The sequence below is a fragment of the Apostichopus japonicus genome, chromosome 19 (assembly GCF_037975245.1).
Source record: "Apostichopus japonicus isolate 1M-3 chromosome 19, ASM3797524v1, whole genome shotgun sequence".
Taxonomy (NCBI): Eukaryota; Metazoa; Echinodermata; class Holothuroidea; order Aspidochirotida; family Stichopodidae; genus Apostichopus; species Apostichopus japonicus.
The window spans coordinates 18,094,430-18,117,814 of record NC_092579.1 but is presented as its reverse complement, the minus strand read 5'-3'; the positions used below and the strand labels follow the sequence as shown (position 1 = coordinate 18,117,814).

The window sequence follows — 23,385 nt, the reverse complement described above, 5'->3', positions numbered from 1 at the left end:
ATATGTGAACTGAGTTACTCGGATTTCACTTATAAAGTATAGTTCTCCAAACATTGGTTGCCATACAATTTTATTATCTGAGGTACACACACAAGGCTATGACAGCTTCATTACTTTCTGAATACGATATTTCAGTAATAAATGAGCTCAAAATGTTATTTTAATTGGTAAAGTTAATCTTTAATATGATTTATGTTACCGATGTTCACAACATTGGCAAACAATAAAAGAAACCAGGGTGCCGCTCCCCGGAGAAACAGAGTAACCAACCCAAAAGATTGTGCTAAAGCTGCAAGTTCGAACTTATAAATTCATTATTTTAATGATTTAACGAGGCGAAAATAGAGAGAGGGGAGGGTTGAGACCAATAGGAAGTTAATGATGACGTCAAACCTATCAAATGCACTAAATTCGATCCACAACTGCAAAATAATTGATGCTTCAAAAGTCTTTTAAAGTTCCTCATACGCTTCGCTAGACTAATTGTCTTCGTTGTCAACATCCCTCATCTTCGATTCCTCTGGTGGGATAAGCGTTTCACGCAGTCGCTGAAACCTACCGTCAGCTAAACATTTTCTTGTGACGTCAGCAAAATAGTTTTTGCTGTTTGAAAAGTTTTCAATTACCGCGTGATACTCTGATGTATGATGGTGGCTTCCTTTAGAAATGGCGGGAAATTTTACCAAAGTTGATAATGGTCTTCTAGCGAGTGACTCATGACCAGACCTCGATTTCGCGGACAGTTTTGAACTTGCTTCAAGACGAAGTCCAGGAATATAGTCACCTTCATGTCTTGTAGATATCAGGTGATTTCTACGGCCATATGTGGACTCCGAACTTGGCCTTTGTTTGCTTCTGTTGCTGCTTACTGCCGCATTCTTGGCAAGTAGTTCCACAAATTCTGCTTTTCTGTGAATGATATTTTCCACACATCGTTTTTCCTCTGTGGATAATTTGACTAAATTTAATTCCAACTTTCTTTGTTCACAGACGTTATCATATAGCATTACTTTCTTCAATCTGTTTTGAGACCGTGGTTTGACAGGTTCAATAAAACCCAGTTTTAGCTTAATATCTACACTGCCCTGCAAATCTGGTGAAAGGTCCGCATTCCTAAGAAATGGGTTGCGAACATCTCTCCGCCTGTTTACACTCTCCTTCTGCTCACGATTAGTGAACTTCCGCGGTTTGGGAAATAGTTCCTCGCGCCAAGTATCATTTAATTCCGTAGTGCGTACGGCTGCGCGTCTTAAACGCTTCGCATAAGATAGAGAAGGTACACCCAGACATGTCATTTTCGTCTGGCGTCGGTTGCTATGGTAACAATGACTGATTCGAAACTCAATCGCATGAATCCACGTGAGAAATCTTTTATTTTGCTAACGATGGAATAGACAGAAAATTCGTTTTTTCGCGGAATTAGTTTATTCAGGTCTGTCGTCCGTCAACACTGCTCATAGTTTTAACAAATCCTGCTCGCAGGATGTATATGCTTTGATGTATTGTGACTGCATATTATAACTCTAAAAATATCCTAACCTTTTCACCACTTTACACCTCACACGTTGAATGTTTGACATATCTTTATGTGGAATTAAACGTTAAATTTAAATATACTTTAAACAGCTGATCAACATGAATAGTCTGATAGTGGAAATGTCACAGTTATAAATGGAATCCGATTTGGAACATAAAATCGGCAAAGAAAAGCAGTGAACATGTCACGTCCGTATAAAGAAATCAAAACTTTGTCTCTGATATTTATTTGCTTTTGTTCAGTCATAAATATCAGACGAGTGGGTATTGTATATTGTTCCCATAAATCACTTCATCGAAACTGAACATGTCCTGATCGGCCCATCTAAGAATAGGTCCTTGAAGGTGAAATTGTAATCCTCGCTATAGTAACTTTGATGAAAACATCTTCTGAGGTTTTCTTATAATCTTTGTTGAATATCTCGAAACTTCACAAGTAAAATATTACTGAACTTCCCATTTCAACAAACCTTATAAAGTGCCGGGTTGTCGTCACACAACGAGAAAGTCTGGCCGATATAACTTTCTACAAAGGTTCCATAACAGTATATAACAGTATATTCAAACTGAAACAGAACTCACGCTTCGTGATATCAATCCGGTTTTCACTCAATCAAAAGATCGACAATTTATAACTGCGGTATGAGCAGCATATCTAGACCATCATAATGTCTCTTTCCATTAGCCAATCTCTCTAAACGGGTAAATAAAACATAAAAACAACAGTTCCTTTGATTGACAGTCCTAATATACCCACAGATAAACGTTTCCATGTAAATTGCCACTAATTGTGTCTATTATCCTTGCTTAATTGTGGGTGGAGGAAGTATTTCTATTGATACACATCCCAGTTAAAAAGATTCAATAAAAGTCAGCCATTCATCCTTCTTCTCAGAAAAAGGATATAACAGTTTCCACGGTTTCACCCTTTTGTTCGTTTATATGTCTGTCTTTATAATCGTCTTTGAATGACGTGGGGTATAGGTCAATATGTTTGTTCGTATGTTTATTCTATACAAAATCTGACATTGACAGCACCCTTCACAGCTGATGGGTGCGAGAAGCACTGAGATTTCAGACCAATCACATTATTGAGATGACAGATGACGAGGACAGGGGGTGGGGAGGATATGGGAGTGGGGTGGGGGAGGGAGATAAGGGGTACAAAATATACCAAGGTAACGGTTGCAGTTGGTTGTAACAGTCTGAATCAAGCAATTGACTTTAGATTTTCAACGTATCAAACGTACTCTAAGACAGTGGCGGATTAGGGATGGGAATGGGTGGAGAAGGGGGGGGGAGGGGGAGGGGATTGAAGAGAAGTATCGGTAGATACCGAGATTACAAACGCAAATAGCGGTGCATGCATAACAACAAATCGGTAAAAAGCAAAGAATCAACACCAAAAAAAAAAAACCTATAAAATAATTAATTATCTTAACGACGAAAGAGGAGCTTCTATAGCCGGTTGAAAATGTCTGCTTATCTGAGTTAAATGAATTGAAATGAAATATGTTATACTTGAAAAGGTATGGTTAATGACATATAGTTATGTTATTTCACAAGGAAGTTGGTATAGTACTCTATATACGGGGAACCCTGTATAGATCGGTGATTGAAGTCAGGGCTAGTCAGACAAATGTACAGTCACTGTGGTGAATATCGTGAAACGTTTTTTCTGTGAAATGTATTTTTGGTTGGGGTGTGGTGGGGGTTGTGGGGGGGTGTTTCTGTGGCGCTGTTGTGGTTTCACGAAATGAAAATCCCGGAAGTTCTCATACGGATTATTCATATAACCGTATCAAAAACGCTCAGACTATTGATATTTTCAAGAAACTGCTAAAACATTACCTGTTTGAACAAGCGTACAATAGTTAATGTCATGTAACCGTCTCATAACTTCTTTGAACAACTTTTGTTGATATTGACGCTATATAAATGTGTCTGATTGATTGGTGATTGATTGATACTTGGATCTATTTCTGATATCGTTGTAGGAGAATAGAGCAATATATCACACACCCATTCTGCGACAGTAGCTATACGTATATAACGTCATACGATCAGGGGATACGTCATCATTAAGTATAGGATCCTCCCGAAGTAAAAGAAGATAACAATGGAATATTTCTTAGAATGTTGCTTTGTCTCTCCACGTTTTCTGTTGCTATGTAATTTAGACTTGACTTATTACAGAGTACACTATAGGTGTATTATTCACAGGCCATTCTATAACGTACGCTAATAGAGACACCACAAAACCCATGTGCCTATTCATTACGACTCACAGTTCTTTGAGTTGTATTTAGGCTCATAGCCAAACCAACCCACAGGGTGGGCGCAGGTGTGTCACTTCGCGCAGACTAACCCCCCCCCCCCCACCAGCCTACCAAATGTGTCACCATGACGTATAAAGTAAAGCTTAGTTACAGACGTATTGTGCCACTCCTTAAATTGTTGGTACCCCCTCCAACTCAGAGCTCCTGACTACGGGCCTGATTGTAGTAAATAAACAACAAAGAAAGACAATAATTATTACTAACAATTCAAATATTCACTGGAACTTAAAATTTAAAAAGTTTCTGTTGATATTGTTAATGTCTGAATTATTGTTTTGAAATTCTGAACGTAATGAAAACTATTGATCCAGTTATCGTTTAAGTTCCAGAAGGTTTTTTAAAAGCAGATTGTTGCGTTATTTCATTATTAAATTTATACATAACAGTCCTGTGGTGTGGTTTACATTTTACGTGCGTGGTTGTCTTTTTAAAAAGCTTCAGTTTTATGTCCTGTATTTGGACGCATATACCAACTTGATCTCCGCGCCTATATATACCTAGGAGTTGACACGTTATGGAACAACCCCCCTGTATATGTACTTGTATAGATCACAGATGCATGTGCAACGTGTAACACGCCTGGGCAGATTTTCTGGGTACTGGGGTAAGGTTTTTTCTTCAAAACCATATTAATCCTACCCGCGGAACCCTTTAGCAAGAAAGAATATGATATATATTTATACCTTGAGGAATTTGCATATACAGGTACACTTTTCAACATAATGCATGGACATTGCGAATGTAGAACTATTTAATCTATTGCGTTCCATTATATTTTCATTTTAGCTACTGGGAAATAGGTGCGTCCTGTGTCGCGGTCCGCGTAATGAATGCAACATTATAAGTGAAAAGTGTGTGTGTGGGGAGGGGGGGGGGGTGACACAAACATAGGCGGTTCACAAACAGGTATATGTTTCACAAGAAAACGGGGTGTCAATGTGTGGGTGTGCTGGAGGGGAGGGGAGGGATGATAGCTTACTAGGATGCAAGAAAAAGAAAAGAAAAGGATATTTGGCGGGATATATAGGAGATAAACTTGGAAGTAAGATGTATATGCAGTACTAAGCAAACTATGGGATGTACACGAAGTTTCTTATATGTCTATCTAGCCTATATATCCGTAAACCTTGTCCTGTCGCACACAATGTGGATACAGCGTTACTTAATTCTGAAAATGTGTCAAATAAAATATATATAACAAAAGGAAAAGAGCAGACGAGATCGCGAACGAACAATCGAAACTTGTCAGTTGATTAGTCTTATTTTCAGATGTTTATTGTTAATTCCACGCTACTGATACATGTATAAAACGAATAAATATTACATCTACAACATACCGTATATCTAAAAAAGAGTTTTGAGATAAAATAGCAAATTCCTTACACATACGTTATAGGTTTTAAACTTTATTCTAGAAGGAGACTAATTCTGGACGACTTCATATTATTAATTAGACTTAAAATAATATTTTGTGTGCATCAATTAGCTAAGATATTTAGTTATGAATTATTACATTATGATCGTAGTTTAAACAGTATAATAAAATATGATTGTCAGCTTTTGCAAGGCATAAATACATAGTTATATACGTATGCATTATTATTATTATAGTTAAAAAAGCTGTAAACTGTAAGCATTATTGTAAATATATAAATGATAATGAACACTTATTTGCAACATTTTATTTAGGATGGTCTTGTTATTTTTTCTCAAACAAAAATAAAATAAAACGACTGATTGTCCTTAACTTTTGTGTTTTATTTAAAGTTAAACATAATAACAGATATCTGAAATATGACGTATATAGATATAGATACAATAGCCTCAGACTACAAAATTTAGACGAATAAGAGCGGCTAAGAAAGAAAGAGAGAACCCTTGTTGAGGACCATGAGCGAAGCACCATTTGGAGACATTGTCTTGTTCTCTTGTAGCGATTTCAAACCACAAAAACGCAATTGTAAAGAAAGATTTACTCTTTAATTTCTATTTTATACAAATTGTAGTGAAGAGAGGGTATATACCTCTTTTACCTCCCCCTTCACACGGACCTGTGTTTGATCATCTGAAGAGCTTCCCTGCTTATAATTTTAAAGTACCATGCACCAGAATAAACTTGGGGGAAAAGACTAAGAATCGTGAACAAGGGATTAGTAAAACGACTTAAATATGAAGCATATATAACCAAGCATGGCTTAGCAAGATTTTCGTATCGACTTTGTTATTAAAAATTAGTCTAAAGGATTGAATGAATTTATACAAACCACCTAGTTCGACCAATTTGTCCTTCTCCTTTATAGAGGCTATATGTATATATATATATATATATATATAACACAGATGAATTTCGACTTCCTGTCAGGGAACTGAAATCAATGTCGTCACTCAGCCAGTTGAGATATTTACGTACTTTCATGTCACGCTTTCAAACCACTTGTACTGACAGTATGAACAGAATCAATATCCTTGTTTCTATCAAATCAATTAAGGTTGAGAACTATGCATACATGTCAGTACGAGTGCTTTGATGCATGGTATGAGTGGACAGTAAGGAGTGGTACTAGCATTAGGAAACTGTCCCAAAACACTATACGTCCATACATCTATATGTAAATATTCATGCTATAATTTATGAATATTCATATCACTGTAATCTCTGAGAGTTTTCAAAACTGTCCTGCCGGATACTTATGTATATATGAAATGAAAAAAAAAATATCGAGAGAGTGTTAACTGTCCGAATAACCATAATGGCGTTCCACGGGGTAGAATCCATACTCCTTCGTAAGGAACCCAGTGGGGCTGTTCGGTGGACACACATTACCCCTTTTTGAAGGAAAGAACATTTTGCTTATAGGGCAGTCAACGCTATGTACGGGAACAATAACCGGAGCTAATCGAGAAGGACTACCGTAAACAAATGATGTATTTTGAGTCATAAATTTATTCTCAGGCCAAATCACGTGAGGAACCGGTGGTTGCAGCTTTCGTAGTATTTTCTCGGTGATGACGTAATCGTTTGATGACCTTATCTCTCGATCCGGGGCTTCGCCGGGTGATTCAGAGAATCTAGTGTTATCATCCTCGATTACATCGGAGGAGGAAGATTTACCATCATCTGTGTCTTCACACCAAACTTCTTTGACGTCATGAGTTGAAACTGTTCTAAGGCCGGCCTCTTCCGGCGGGCTGACCTTTGACTCTATTGAAGTGACGTCATTACTTTCAATGACGTCATCCATCGTTTTCCTTCCTTGGTGCTTTACTGTTGCCGGTGCTTGACGTCCCTTCAGCATCAAGTCTGATTCTTCCTCATTGCTTACGTCATCATGCAGTCCTGGCAAAACTTTGTTATCAGATTGAGCTGCAGGTTTGCCGCCAACCACAGATGTATCACTTTTCGAGATATTACGAGTGGCTTCCTTCGTTAAAATGTCCGATAATTTGATTCCACCAAACTCGTCCGTTGTGTCAATTATTTGCTTGTTTATCTTGAAAAAGTCATTTGAGTAAGCACTGACTTTCTTGAGTGTTACGCAGGTCTTGGTATTAGTCGCTTCTGAGCCCTCTTTAGCTGACGGTTTGCTGACAGTGGGCGCCATTTTGTCTGGCTTGTCTGCATCTTGCGAGGGTGAAGATACAATATATAAATCTCCATTCGCTGCTGTATCAGTTCTAGACATTGAGAGTCGAGGAAAATTAATATAACAAGGATGTTGGCTTTCATTTTGCTTCGAATCTTTTTTACTTTTATCTAAATGTTTTTGCGGGGAGTTTAATATGTACGTTTTCGGTTTAATTCTTCTTCTTCGGCCAGTTCGTTTCCGATATTCATTCTTCTTGAAGTCATGATGTCCACGTTTATACAATCCGGCTGTGTTGTTAGGTTTCGAAAGAGCCTCGGGTAACCATCCGAGAGGACGAGTATTCCATTGCATATCCATTCGAATAGCGCCGTAAGCACCCGAATCCTTCCGAGTTACAGCGAAAGCATTTGTCGGGAAGCTCTCGGCGATTAATGTCGACGGCATCGTGTCCGAATTTCCCTCAAAACATGATCATGCGATTAACTGAAAAAAAAAAAGACGATTGAAAATTGAATACAAAATATAATATGTCGCGTGTGACACAATGACACATGTCCTACACATGTTCTATTTCTATCATGTGACATTTTGCATGAAGACCAATTTCAGAGAGTTGACATTTGATTATGAGCTGTTCCCTATTCTACTATCATGTTGTATTGCAAAGTCTCTTTAACATCATTTACTTGTGCTTTCTTGCATATCGTATTACAGATACAGACAAACGTACAAAAATATAAACCTACAATACATTTCACTGAACTTAAATGTTTAGTAATTTGAAAATTCAGGGAGTAACATATATATGCATACAAGTGCCAACAGACCTCAAAAGAATACTTGAGAAAAATATTTAACTAAGTAACAATCATGGTTTAGTTAAAGCAAAAGAGCAATTTGCGTAGTCCATTTTGATTATTTTTATTGACCGGGTCGTCGTTGATTTTGTGGGTGGGGTTCACTTGATCCACTTCAATTATCTCGTAACAAAAATATGTTTGACAAAAATACAGTAGAAACCTTGAAAAATATAAGAGAGAATCTGCAGCGGTATAGCTTTTCTATTGCACGCCAAACTTGAGGCCAATTTTAAGGTTCTTTTCATAAAACGAAATAACTGTGACTATTTTCCGACGTTACCTATCATTTGGAATTTAGGTATCGTTTACCTTTACCTTGTCAATCCTCATCAAAGGCCAGTTTACCCCCTTTTTTTTCCTACTTTTATCCGCTGGACAGTAACATTTCATCTTCAAACATCCTCCTCGTTGTAATCGCCATCTTCAACTCTACGCCCTATCGGCAACTTAGTAAGCAAGATGATTCGAAAACAACATTTCGTTGCTTCCCCTTAGGATACCCTAATGGATGGCTGAATTGTTGTCAACAACGTATGTACTAACAACATATGAGTACAATCAAAGTAATCATATACATACATACCTGTACACAATAAACAGGAATAATCAATGCTCACAGGCATGCCTAAATCATGTCGTTCATTTAACGGGGTACAATAGGATCGATTTTGTACATAAAGAGGGATTTGTCGGGCGGGGAGGCTTTGACAGGTCGGGCACGACAGGGGTCAATAAGATATATCTGGAGGGCATTACACCATAGTAACCGACTACACGAGGAAGAGGAGTTGGCCCATGGGTGCAGGGCGGATTTATCACTGGGTTACAATAGTGTTAGGGATTTCACCCTGATAAGATCCCACGCCCAACCCCTGTATTTTAAAGTCAATATGTGTTTTAGAAATACGTATACCCGGTATTTTGAAATTTCACCTAAATTTTATACCGGCTGATTAGAAATGAACAAATTGTACTGGTAGGGGGCATCGAATGTATATGGCACCGGTTAGTCTCATGTGTTTCATCTTTTTAGGCTTTTATTTATTTATCAAAAAGTTTTCTTTCTAGTAAAGAAGATGAGTTTTGTAAATGCATAATCTAAAATATTGAGACTACATAATGATGGCATTGGTTTCAGTGTCCAGGCTTTTAACATTCCGATTCATAAAATATGACATAAGAATATGATTAGTAAAAAGAGAAAAAAGAAGAGATAAATTAACAGCTCTCAGAACTCCCAGACGCGACTTTTAAACCATGGCAGGATATGACTCTGAAAACCGAATTTTCTTAATTTAGTTCTATGAGTGGGTGAGTTATTTCAACAAAGATTTCTGTCATATCAGCTAAGGGCTCTCCGTTGGGTTTGTGCCCCCGCTTACGTAATTCATACTTTACTAGTCGGGGTATTACCCATCAGTAAGTTATATTTTGATTAAACTGAGCTTTCTTATCATTCACCAAACTATATATTAATGAGACTCTGACTGAACTATATTTTCATCCAATGGATCTAAAACGCTTTCCTATCTATCTGAATCATAGAAACACGATTAAGACAACATGTGATGATATATCAATACCAACATGCAAGCGTTTTCTTTTTGTCCTAAAATTGGTTTTAATTCTGTCAAATTTTGACACTTTTTTTTTAATAAATATTTTGTGGGTTCAACGTTTTCTTAGTTTTATGTATTCCTTTAAAGCCAAAGTAGTGATACGATATCTCCTTCTTCTCTTCATTAAAAATAGTCATGCTAACAAAGATAAGGTATGTACTCTTTGGTTATATCAAACGCCTCTCCACATGATCAAGTGGTAACTGGATCCGGTTTTTTATCTCCTCTTCAATATTGGCAACTGTCTGGGAGAAGCAGACATTATAGAGATGAATGCATGCAACCACTGAGGGATGTTATATAAAAGCGTCACTTTGACTTTGTATGAAGATGTATCATTCAACAGGGTAAAGACATATCTAGACAATTATTATAAATACAAACAAGTTTTGCGAGGTCATATGTATGATTATGACAATAATTTATTTATATTTAACATCTTTGAAGGGTTATTTTTGTCATTTTTATGTGAGATGAAATAATTGCATAATATTAATACCTCATAGTGTCTCTTTCCAGCATCGATCTTTTTGTAATTATAGTGGAAGATATCAGAGGTATATATTCTGCTTGCAGCTGCCTGCGTGCATTTGATAAAATACACCCAAATCAAGAATAGATCCTGAGGCGATGGACTGTAACCCCCTCCCCCTTCTCTTGAACCCTATACACAGATGTAGAAATCATTAGCGAGTATAATTACAGCGTATCCGATTCTATCATCAAAGATCTCCGTCGCCCAAACACTTCTAGGCTTCAATCTCAATCTCATGTAAAACAACAAACTGGAAAAAAATCAAAGAGAAATAAACTAAAGTTCAATTAGTCCCTCTAAAGACACATACCATTATTTCACATTCTAGCATATTTGGGGATAATGTACTGATATCATTTATCGATGAATCTAAACCATTCGGAAAACATATGTAAATCCAAGCACGTATTTTATCGGCAAACTTTTGATATTTTTAATAATTATTAAATATATATATATATATATATATATATACATACATATATATATATATAGATATGTATGTATATATATATATATACATATATATATATATTTATATATATATATATATATATATATATATATATATATATATATATATATATATATATATATTATGCGCATAATATATCTTTATAAGCCTATATGCTTCACATTTTCCATTAGCGACATTTTGCCATGTTTAACGATGTATGCTAATTTAATTTTGATGAACGCCTCTCACGTATTTGCCAAACAAAATCGACTTCCTATAGAGAAACAGATAATTACTCCTGTGGGTTAGTGGAATTTATTCTGGAGGTGATATCTAAACAAAGCGATAAGCGATTTCCCATCGTAGTTACTTCAGGCTTGAACTGGTATTCATAACTGCACGGCGGAGTCTTACAATTATTTGTAATATATTTGTTGGCGAAAATGACATGATTTCTGCCGGTTCCGTGAATAACCGAACGGCTGGGTCGAACCGACTCTCTCACGTCACAAAGAAATGCGCTAGCGGGGACAGGGAAGCCAACGTATTGAGCTGGACTATGGTCCACCACGTGAGTCGGCCTAGACCTGCCACTCGTCTCGTCGTCATTGAGCGGACTCGGCAAATTCGCTCGTATAAATTCATTGAATTTAGCTTCGTGGGTTTGGTCAAGTTGACGAAGAGGTTTGGTGAGTTCGTAACGGAGATTACTTCCAGTGACTGCGTTTTCCTGTTTATTAAATACAATTTCACTGTTCAACGAACTTAATGGACTCTGAATTTTACGACCATTTAACGGTGCAGTGTTAGTGGTAGTTGTACTACTTCTCCCGAGCGAGTCTCCCCTTGAAGGTGTTTCCGTGCGAGTGCTCGGCGATCGCAGGTTGACAGTTTCATACGGAAGAAATCGTTTGAGATAAAACGCATCGACCTTGGGTTGATGACAGTGTTCTCTCACATACTTCACTGGTTCGTGAAATTCGAGTTGAAGAATTTTTAATTTGCTATTTTCGGAACGTTTAGTTGGTTTATAACGCGGAGGTCTGGCATTCTCTTCAGGCCTTGAAGGTCGGCTGCCACTCGCCGAGTTTTTAAAAGTTCTACTTATTTTCTCCTGTTGAGAAATTTCACGGCATTCCTGTGATTCGTTCTTGATCGGGTTAGGCTCCCTCTTTCTTGCAGGTGCTAGTGACGTAGATGCGTCCAGTTCTGACGTCATCCTCTCCATGGTTAACTTGGGTAGATTTTCAGGAGCCTGAGAAAACTCTTCACCGCTCGTGCTCGTTGTCTCATGTTCTGAAGACGATCGCAGATCCGAGTAATTCTTGTCGGATTTGTTACTCGATCCGATCGACGGGATGATGGATCTGCATGTGGAAAGTTTGCGCAGGTCAACAACTGAAGGCAGTCGGTTGCGGTCCGTAGCAGTCGGCGGACTCCAGCCGTTGCTTAGTTTTTGCTGATGTAGTTGCCGTCGGCAGAGCTTGAGCGGACCGTTCCATTCTTTGTCTATGACCAGTAGAATATGTTCGTTGCTAGTTTGATCATGAATAAACAATGTCTTCGCAGGTAAAGCTGTATTGTTCTTTACAGTACTAGACATCACTATTAGACGTGAGAGTATTCCTTCAGCTATTCAAAATGAGATGTGCCTATAAGATGCATCCAGAAACTACACACATTAATTCTGTATGAGTGACACTGCAGGAGGGGCACGATGATCTATATTTAAACATCCTTATTCGTGTATATTTACAGTACGTGACGTAATGTATAAACTAGTTGCTGCTGTTTTCAGGAAATCCTTATAAATCTTAGTCAAAGGGAAGTTTCCAGGTTCAGTGAAATATTGACAACTTTGATCCCCTTCAGTGACTTGTTGTATCAAGTGTTTCCACAGAAACAATTAAACTGTATGAAGAAAAAGAAAAAAACAGGAAACCGTTGTTCAATTACAACAAAAATACTCGAAGAACGTTTTCTTGTATTCCTCAAAGAACAGACAACGAAGCAAGAAAAGATTCACCACAGAATTTTCCAACTAATAAAACATCAGATACCAACCTCATTTTATGATAAAGTTGAATCCTTTCTCGGTTTTACCAAATCATGCATGACTGCAATCTTCTCCTGGTCATCATTGAAAGGCTGATGACGTAATCAACTCATGCCTTCACTATATAGTAACCAATAGTAAGATTCATGTTATATATCAGACGCGCGTTGTGACGTCATCTTTGTAACACTCCACGTATGCGCATGCGTGACTGCGCCGTACGACAATCACTTAGTGTGCTTATTGTGTTCAAGAATAATACCACCAATTGTCACAAGAAATGATTTCAGGATTAATGACAACTTAAATCGAGTTTAAGGAGAAAGAAATGAAAAGATCCATTTGATGTATTTAAACGTGAACTATACGGAATTATAAACAAAAGGAAGTTTATCACAAACAGTGTTAATTATTAGTACTCACTTGGTATAGAGCTGTCAATTTGTTACTGTGTTATAAATAGCATACATGGGCCGGTGGCACGTTATGGTCATTTCTGAAGCCAACTAAGTTAACTTTGTATACTGTGGCGATCCAGATAGGATATATGGGTACACCAATGTACGGTAATTTATAAGATGGCGGAAAGGCAGGTAAAAGTGCGATCCGGATAATTATTGTAGATCGTCCATCCGAAAACAATATAAACGGTTACCTCTGTATTAAGTGACAATTTCTTAATTAGAGTGAATAGCTAAGAATTTGAAAGACATAATAGGCCTAACACAAAAACTTATTAACACGTTTAATGACTGGTCTGATGTTGGACATGGAAAGGCTCCATAAGTGAGGAGTCGGATAGGAAGGATGGAGATGTTGAGGTTAATGGTAGACAATAGATTTCTTATTTTGATTAATACCATATTTGGAAAATTTTCACAAGAAGTTAAGCTAATTTTCAAGATGGATGTGGTTGTTAGGGGGAGGGGGGGGGGTTGGTGTAGGGGAGGGTTGTTGATATGCTTAAATATAATGGAATTAGGCTAAACGTAGTACATCACCTTGCCATGTATAACAAATAACTTAATGACTTGGTCAAGCTGTGATCAGTGTGGTCAAGATACAAGTCACGTGAGTAGCCTAGCCTATAGCTATCAGAATGATCGCAAGGAAAACAACAGATATTTACACTTTCATTATTTGGGGGGGGGGGCTGTGGCATGGCACCCTGCAGACTGGTACCGGGCGGGAGCTTTGGGAGAAGTAGCCTTTTTTTATGTTTTTTTTTTTCAGAAAAAGACCTCTCCTGACCTCAAACGACCTTCAAATTTGTCAAATAAAATGAAGTAAATTAAAAAACTTAACGCACACAAACCTCTCATGAAAATTCAGCCATATTATGGCGCGAGAAAGCGGAATATATTATGTACAACAATATATATGCTTTACTTGCAAAATACATACATGGTTTACTTCAAAAATACATTTTAGACATATTTATATATTCTGCAAAAATATATTCTCTGACACAAAAGCATTTATAATATAAATATATATTCTCTAAGAGAAAAATATATATTTTCTTTCAATATATATATATATATATATATATATCTTGTTAAAAAAAAACATATCTATTCTCTGACAGAAAAATATTTTTCTCTAACAAAATATATAAATTCTGAGACAGAAAAAATATATATTTTACAGGAAAAATTATATTCTGTGCAAAAATATATTTTTATTGTGTGTACGAAAAATATATATATTCTCTAACAACAAAATTCTATTCTGTGCGAAAAAATATATTCTGGTCGAAAAATATATATATGCTGTACAAAGTACCAAAACATATATATTCTCTGACATGAAAAATATTTTTCTCTAACAAAATATATAAATTCTGAGACAGAAAAAATATATATTCTACAGGAAAAATTATATTCTGTGCAAAAATATATTTTTATTGTGTGTACAGAAAATATATATATTCTCTAACATTCAAGACCTATTCTGTGCGAAAAATATATTCTGTACGAAAAATATATTCTGTGCGAAAAAATAGATATGCTGTACAAAGTACGGAGCTCTGTAAGTGCTGACCAAGATGTTTGTTAAGTTGTTCAGTAACTTCAGCAGTGACCAGCCTGTTCATTACACTGGCCATTCATAAAACGCACATGTTTGCTCAGAATCTTAATGCAGTTCATAGTTAGTGGGTTTGCGATATCACATTGCACATGATAGTACCAGGGATTATTCCATAACAACTCCCTGATTGTACGACGGTACGTTCGACAGCGAAGCCTTCTGTACCGTACGTAACTAGCCGGCTTAACAGTAACTGCTCACTTCTTCACATTTCCAGGTTATTAGTTTGGAACGTTAGCAGGTGTGTTACGTAAGCAGTTTGCCAAACCTTGCAAAGGAAACGAACGTGGGAAAGTCATTTGCACAGCTCAAATTTCCTGCGATCTACCGCAAGTGCATATTGAAATCTGTAAGGCAGGTAAACTGTTACGTCAGTGGTGCAGGGCGCATTTCACTCAATTGTATATAATTTTTTTTTAGAGAATATATATATTTTTCTCTTAGAGAATATATATATTTTTTCTCTTAGAGAATATATATATTTTTCTCTTAGAGAATATATATATTTTTTCTCTTAGAGAATATATATATTTTTTCTCTTAGAGAATATATATATTTTTCTCTTAGAGAATATATATATTTTTTCTCTTAGAGAATATATATATTTTTTCTCTTAGAGAATATATATATTTTTTTCTCTTAGAGAATATATATATTTTTTCTCTTAGAGAATATATATATTTTTTCTCTTAGAGAATATATATATTTTTTTCTCTTAGAGAATATATATATTTTTTTTCTCTTAGAGAATATATATATTTTTTCTCTTAGAGAATATATATATTTTTTCTCTTAGAGAATATATATATTTTTTTCTCTTAGAGAATATATATAGTTTTTCTCTTAGAGAATATATATATTTTTTCACTTAGATAATATATATATTTTTTTCTCTTACAGAATATATATATTTTTTTCTCTTACAGAATAAATATATTCTTGGCATAGAAACATATAATTTTTTTTAGTATAAATATCTTTACAGAATATTTATTGTTAGATAATATATTATTATAAACATATATATAAATATGTCTAAAATGTATTTTTGAAGTTAACCATGTATATATTTCGCAAGTACAGCATATATATATTTGTACGTAATATATTCCGCTTTCTCGCGCCATACCATATCGAAGGTAAAATCACGAAATGACAGTTATTCAAACACGGTGGCAAAAAGTGACAGAAAATTGGCAAATCACCACATAGCTAAAAATAGGTCACTGAATGAACCATATTCCGAATTAGGGACAAGCCAAATTGATCTCGAGTTTTTAACTAACAGTAAGGAATACTTTCATTAAAATATATGTGTTAAATTGTTTGTCACCGGAACATTGAAGGCTTTAATGCGTGCTAAATCTGTGGTAGCAGTGGCGGAGCGTCCATACAGTCAGGGGGCGGATGCCCCCCTGACGGACTCAAATGGACTGCTGGCGCCCTTTTCAGCTTTTTACCACTTTTTACTTATTCGCGATTATTGACTTTTTTTTATTGCGCTCTCATCTACCTATTGACATTTGTCACATTTTGTTGGCGATGACACCTATTTTCTTCGTTTATCTGCAAATTAGCAAGTCCTGGAAAGGGTAATTTCCGGCGATCTAGGGAGTATCTTTACTCAAAAAAACTCTGTACGCTCCGCGCCAACCTGTGGTGGCGCTCTGCTTAGATAGTGTCGAAAGCGCCCCTACAGAACATTCTCGACCCCCCTGACCAATACCCCTAACTCTTTAAATACATACCCGTAGAACTTCTCATCAACGGAACACTCAAAATTGTTCAACGACTCATACAATGGTTTGCTGAAACCAACAATGCCCCTTCGAAATGATCTATCACTCATCAATATACTATAGACTACACATCATAACACCCTTATTATTCACAGACTCTGCCTTGAGTATTTATACTTAATTGACTCGAGTATTACTTAATCTTACTTAATCTAATTACAATGTAGCCTTGATCACTTCATGTGAACAGGCTAAGGATCTCTGAAATGTATATATATATATAGATATTCTCTGCAATGCGAACACTTTGGAAGATATACGTCAGCTGGGTTTTTGTAATATAACAACATTACAGATTCTGTTTCAGAAACATTCCCTGAGAAGATTTAAACAAAACGAAATCTGAGAAAAGTATTTAGGTAAGTACCTATACGTTAACATATTTTGACGTGTATCAATTTTTTTTTCTTTATTTGACTTATATAAATAATTAGTATTGGCTCTTGTTCGTTAAATGAAAGGTTGGCAAAAATATGGTGTAGAATGAAGGTAGCGGGGTTAGTAAATCCCCTACTTTCTTAAAATATCACCCTGCAGTAGTGTACATTAACCATTTTCATCGCTAGAGTCGCGGTTAGTATTGGGCGATACCTAAGGTGGCGGGGTTCGAAGAGATTGAATCCCCTACCTTATTAAAATATCACCCTGCAGTAGTGTACATTATTCTGTTAATCGCTAGAGTCGGTGTATTGGGCCAGTTACACCTCGTCTCAAGTTTGTTTGGTTCTTCAGTTTAACATATCATGGTTGTACCGTATTATGACCAATAGATTTGTTTGTTTTGTCTGTCACTCTTGTGGAGAAAATCTGAGAACTTTGACTAAACTCAAGTGGTTGATCGACTCAGTGTCTTATAAGCATCCATGTGGAGATAAGATTGCTCGAAAAATGCAAAACATTAATCATATGAACAACTGTATCGTTGCTCTTTTCACGGGAGGGGAAGGGGAGGGTTGTGGGACGTGAATGGAATGGATAGAGCTGGGTATGAGATTCATAGGAGAGTCTGAAACATGAAAAGGGGCTAACCAGTAGATCAGCCTAGTTTTTTTCGTTTTGCTCTACATGGTTGCTTCTGAAATAATTGACCAAATTAATGATTAATTTATTGATCCCGTGTTCTTTTCTAGGTCAAAACACGAGTGTGTGATTATAAACAGTTTTTTTTCTTTCATTTTACTACACACAGGAATCATGGCTGACAAGCAAGTTGTACTCATTACCGGGTGCTCATTTGGACTTGGTACTAATATTGCAATGGAGTACGCTAATGACCCTAGAAAATGTTATAAAGTATGGGCAGCAGTACGAGTTGATGACGACAGCGAACTTATTAAGAAAATGGCGGGGAATTTACTGGACGATACCTTGTTTGTTTGTTCCATTGATCTTACCGTCAAGAATAGTATCGAATCTACTGTGGATATGATACTCAAAACAGACGGCAAAATCGACATTTTGGGTAAGTTGAAGCAATAGTATAATGGGCAGTAAATAGTCTTGAGGTAGGAACTAGGCACAAGGGCCCTCAGTTTGTGAAAACCTCAACGGTGCCACCCACCCCGGGCGCTTACATAAATCAGAAATATTTCCTTTTTGGTAACGTAAAAATACTTTCCTTAGACATTTCATTAAATCTCTTTGTAAATTACTCTGAAGTAATTCACTGAAGAAGTTGCTTTTTGTTGAAACACATTCAAATACTGGGATTTGTGATACGGAATGCACATGGAGAGTATTTTGTCTGAAGGATTTCAACACTCTCGAAATATATACGAGAACAAAAAAACAATCAATCGAATACACGATCAAAATGGAGCGTAATTAAGAAACAAACCTCGTATAAACAAGCCTACATATCCAAAATAATATAAGCATGTCCAAAATTATGTGGGTGACGTAAAAGCAAATGTTAGACATGAAATTAGAACTACACAACGCCAGGATGCGGGGACATATACATTTAGTTAGTTATTTTGTTTGGGGAAGGGGGAGGTGGACGTGAGGTGATGTGATTGAAAAGTGTGGGTGGGCTGTAAACTAGCCAAATCCTCATCTTCTGCATTCGCACCTTTAACACATCCCTTTGATTAGAAGTGCTTGAAGGTGGCGACAGTAACGGTTGTTGAATTTTGAACACCAGTGGTCATAATTTGACCATAGTCTAGCATCTTGGAAGGGGGAAGGGGGAAGGGGGCAGGGGATGGGGAGGAAACAGCGATTCCGATAACATTTAATTATACCCTGGTATTTACTTATTCTTCTTTCAATGCAGTTAACAACGCCGTATGCACCTTTTTCTCTCCATTTGAGACCCTTGATATTGACTCGGGAAGAAAAGTCATGGAGATTAATCTCTTTGGTCATGCAAGACTCATTCATCTGCTGATCCCAGGAATGAAGGAACGACGTCACGGAAGAATCATTAGCATAGGATCTATAGGAGCTGTCGGATGTGAGTCACGCTAATATCATGCATACGTCATGCACACAAAAAGCATGCACAACAATCATATATTTATATGCAGTTTGTTTTGAACTTTTTCATGGAAAGCACAAGTAGTTTTAACCCAACGTATAACTGTTTCCATGATTTGATTACAGTTTGGGGGTCAAATTTCTCTGACGGCACAAACAGAAAATTTGCTCCCTGGTATAGGAGTACTAACAACAAGAAAAAGATTGCCTGGATATATTTATCACTTTAAAGTGTTCCAGTTATTTTATTCTATTCCCTTTTTCTTAGGATAGGTGATTCTAACATAATTAAGAAATGCATCTGGGGCAGGGAGGGGTAGGAATGAAAAGATTACATCATATTTCCTTTAATATTGTCTCAGTCTGATGATTCTGAGATATGCAAATTAACTTTTGTTTGTGTATCTTTGTGTATCTTGTAACAGATAACGGAATATTCAACGAGTATTTCTCCGGTTCAAAGTGTGCCCTTGAGTCTCTAACCACCGACTTGAACGCTCAACTGAGACCGTACAATGTTTGGTTTGTTTTCATACATTTTATATATCTTTATAAAACAAAAACAAAACTGTTAGCAAACTACTTATCCACTAAAGAGCCTGTGTAAGAGAAATGTGTAAAAGTATTGTGGGCCTGACGTTTCGATCTTAGCAGGATCTTCTTCAGAGGCTGAGTGACAAGTAACAGAAACTACAAGGGACAAATACAAGCACAGAATACAAACAGGTTAATAAGGTTGAATGGGCTCAACCTTATTTTATGAGGTTGAATGAGCCCATGGGGAGGACATGACTTACCTTTCTTCTTGCTTTCCCTACCCCCCCCCACCCCCTTCCATATCCCCTCTGTTAGAGTTAATCTCCCTTGAAATTTAATTAATAAGACAACAGTCTCTTAACGTGGATTTAAACCAATGCATTTACTTACCGGAACAAGAATTTTCTTGGTCGTCTAAGGGAAAATGGATTATACAAGCATATCTGAGGGCAAAAGTTATGGTTGTGTAATTAGTCTTCTCCTTGTAGAGGTATTTATTCAAATGAGGGTACCAACAAGAAGGTCTTTATAAGCTAACCATCTCATTAATTCTCCCTTTGGAGACCCTTTTTGGGGTGGTGTGTGTGTGGGGGGGGGGGGGGTAGGGGCTGTTACATGTCAGAAATAAAGGCAGAGGAACGTAAAACAGAAGAACATTGCTTGATTCGCAACTTCCGTTCAGCCTATGCATATTCTATACTTTATGAGATGTAATTTAGCCATTATGCATGGTAGGGAGATTCAACGACTCACATAGCGTCTGATTATTAACTATACTAATTAATTAAACACGAATGAATCAGACTGTCTGTATCTTCTGCTGAAGTTGTTGCGTGCGGGGAAAATGTTCCTTCATTACACAGCTAACCTTTTAAATAAAAGGAATTGACTGTGACATTGTGTTACGTTAATATGTATTTAATTCTGTTGAAATATTCATATGTAATTTTATTTTGTTTCACATCCAGATTTTTTCCATTCTTAATTGTAAACGTGGCAAAATCGACAATTAAACTAATTTATCAAATTGACATCCTTTTTTTTGTTTAGACTAATATTAAAATCATATTTATATATTCATCAGGCTCAGCGTCTTGCATCCTAGAGCTGTTCGAACCGAGCGTCCCATGAAGGTTTTTGAATCACGTGATTACCAGGATCACGTGCGACTGACTGAAAAAGTTGATGAAGTCACGAATAAAATGTTTCAGGAACGACTTGATCAATTAGCAAATGCATTTAAGCCGGAATGTCAAGCACAAGATCCGGAAGAGGTAAGCCATTAATTATTGCATTACTCACGCGCAATTTGATCGCCCAAATATTCGCAACTGTTACTGAAGCGAATTGGGCAAATCTTCATGGACGGTGTTGGCTCAATTTGTTAAAGGCCAATGAATACGTTGAAATCCTTCAAAACTACGTTATCAAGTGTTCGCTACGCAGACTATAGTGTCGTACGTACGTAACTACCCGGGCTAGTTCAATGTACGGTACTGTGGCACTATTAGAATTACTTCCGAGCCAAATCTCAAAACTAATGTACAGTAAGCTATAACGTCACATTACATCGAATTTTGAAGACAATTAACTACTGAATGATACACAAACGCTAAACACAAAACGGTTGTAACTATAGTTTGGAAAGAATTACGGATTAACAATATGCATGGCAGTATAGCAAATCTATATTAGTAACATACAAATAGCCTACTATTTACATATACTATATCTATCTATCTATATATGTGTGTGTATATTTGAGAATTCAGTACAGTGCCAAAACTTCCAGCCTCTACCGGGGTTCGAACCCGGGACTCCCGCTTTATATATATAGCTAACACCCTAACCAACTAGGCCATACTATCGGTTTGTTAAATCGCCGACCAAATTCCTAGTACAACGATTAAGCATATCTTTCAGTAACATAATAATTTAACATAATTTAACACATTAATGTCATTTATTATGTTCTGCTTACATTGTTTTCCCATTGCATAGACGGCCAAAATAATCAAAGATATCACTGAAAAAGAAGAACCATTCGCAGTCTACCAATCAGACCAGATAGGTGTTTACGTCGCCAGCAAATTCTGCAAAGATACAACAGGAGAAGCCCTTGTAAAACACGTTAGGAGTACCCTGGAGCATACCTACTGACCTTTGACCCTGTTCTTTAAAGTCCGGGGCAGATAATACGCAATTAACGTAAAGGGGACATCAACCAAACCATCAGCTATGGCTTACACGGCAAGAAATCTTTGTCAAGAACATCTCAACCGCAAACCAGGAATATACTATTTTCCAGATGTGATATATCCTAGTTTTTAAAAGTATCTTGGAGATGACATTCGTAAATCTGTGATATTATAATACCAATACTATATGTAACCTGGTAATTTCCCTTCCCCTGCTTTATTCATACTTTCAATGTAGAAATGTTTACAGTGTTGGCATCGAAACAAATAAATGCCCATCATTAGCTCATGTTAAGAGCCGCAATAATTTAGATTCAGCATTTTACAAAACCCATCACCAATATAGATAGTAAAACATTGTTATTAATAATTCAAAACGATTCAAAATATGAAACACTTGTAGCTCGATCGGATGTCATATTTAGACTTCAGTCTGTGATATCTCACAAAAGGTATAAGATAATGTGTTTAGCGGTTTGCGGAGAAGTTGTTCATCACTTATAAGACTTACAAAGGTGGTTGGGCTTATATGTTACTTTTGAATAATATTAAAAATAACTGTTATCATTAGTATTATATTACGCTACAATTTTATATTCTTTTTGAAGGTACTGAACAAGTGAGTACAATTAAATGAGTTTTCACGCGAGAAAATTGTTTGCTTTTTATGGAACCTCTATAACATATCTTGAGGGCTATTTTTACTCATCCGTGTGAACAGCACATATTAATCAAGGCACGGGCAATTTTGCAACATTCACAATTAGTACACGCTACCCCACCCGAACCCCCCCCCCCGGCCCCTTCCCAACCTATTTCAGCTCTTTCCCATGGAACTATACAGAGTGAACCTTAAAAGTAGCCACATGGCTGTCTTGTATGCTGCGTCATTCACTTTTATGGAAGGTTCGGTAATTATAATTATTATGCACTAAATATAGTGCACGTCCTATATATCAACTTCTCATTATACAAACTATTAACGATTGTGTATGTATGTAAAGAGGGTCAGGGTGATTTCACCCGATAGAGTTGTTAAGGGCGTTGGTAATTTTAAATTTTATATTCAGTTTGTATAATTGTAACCCCAATTTCCTTGTTCTCTTCATCAATAAAACAAATACTACACAGCCTACTACGTTTTAGCGAAAGCTAAAACATTGTGTTCGTCTGGAAAAGTCAGAATGTCTTTCGCAGCTACATCACTTCGAAAATAAAGCATTAGCGCCATCTACTTGTAGTCTATGGATCTACGTTATCGAAATACATTTTACAGTTCGTCTCTTTGTAAAT

At 36.6% G+C, this 23,385-nt stretch overlaps 2 protein-coding genes across 3 annotated transcripts; one reads left to right on the top strand and one right to left on the bottom strand.

Moving 5' to 3' along the window:
* Positions 1–5,115: 5,115 nt before the first annotated feature.
* Positions 5,116–8,955, bottom strand: LOC139960692 (uncharacterized). Of its 2 annotated transcripts, none has more exons than XM_071959254.1 (2): positions 8,632–8,955; positions 5,116–7,945 (listed from the first exon to the last, which is right to left on the bottom strand). In XM_071959254.1, the coding sequence occupies exon 2, from the start codon at positions 7,904–7,906 to the stop codon at positions 6,605–6,607; it is 1,302 nt and encodes a 433-aa protein (XP_071815355.1). In that variant the 5' UTR covers positions 7,907–7,945; positions 8,632–8,955; the 3' UTR covers positions 5,116–6,604. The 2 variants fall into 2 exon arrangements, with proteins under 2 accessions (XP_071815355.1, XP_071815354.1); XM_071959253.1 differs by having other exon boundaries at positions 5,117–7,945; positions 8,638–8,952.
* Positions 8,956–17,084: 8,129 nt separating this feature from the next.
* Positions 17,085–22,776, top strand: LOC139960276 (retinol dehydrogenase 8-like). The gene is made up of 6 exons (XM_071958530.1): positions 17,085–17,238; positions 18,069–18,341; positions 19,155–19,334; positions 19,783–19,879; positions 20,979–21,168; positions 21,896–22,776. The coding sequence occupies exons 2-6, from the start codon at positions 18,074–18,076 to the stop codon at positions 22,052–22,054; spliced, it is 894 nt and encodes a 297-aa protein (XP_071814631.1). The 5' UTR covers positions 17,085–17,238; positions 18,069–18,073; the 3' UTR covers positions 22,055–22,776.
* Positions 22,777–23,385: the final 609 nt, after the last annotated feature.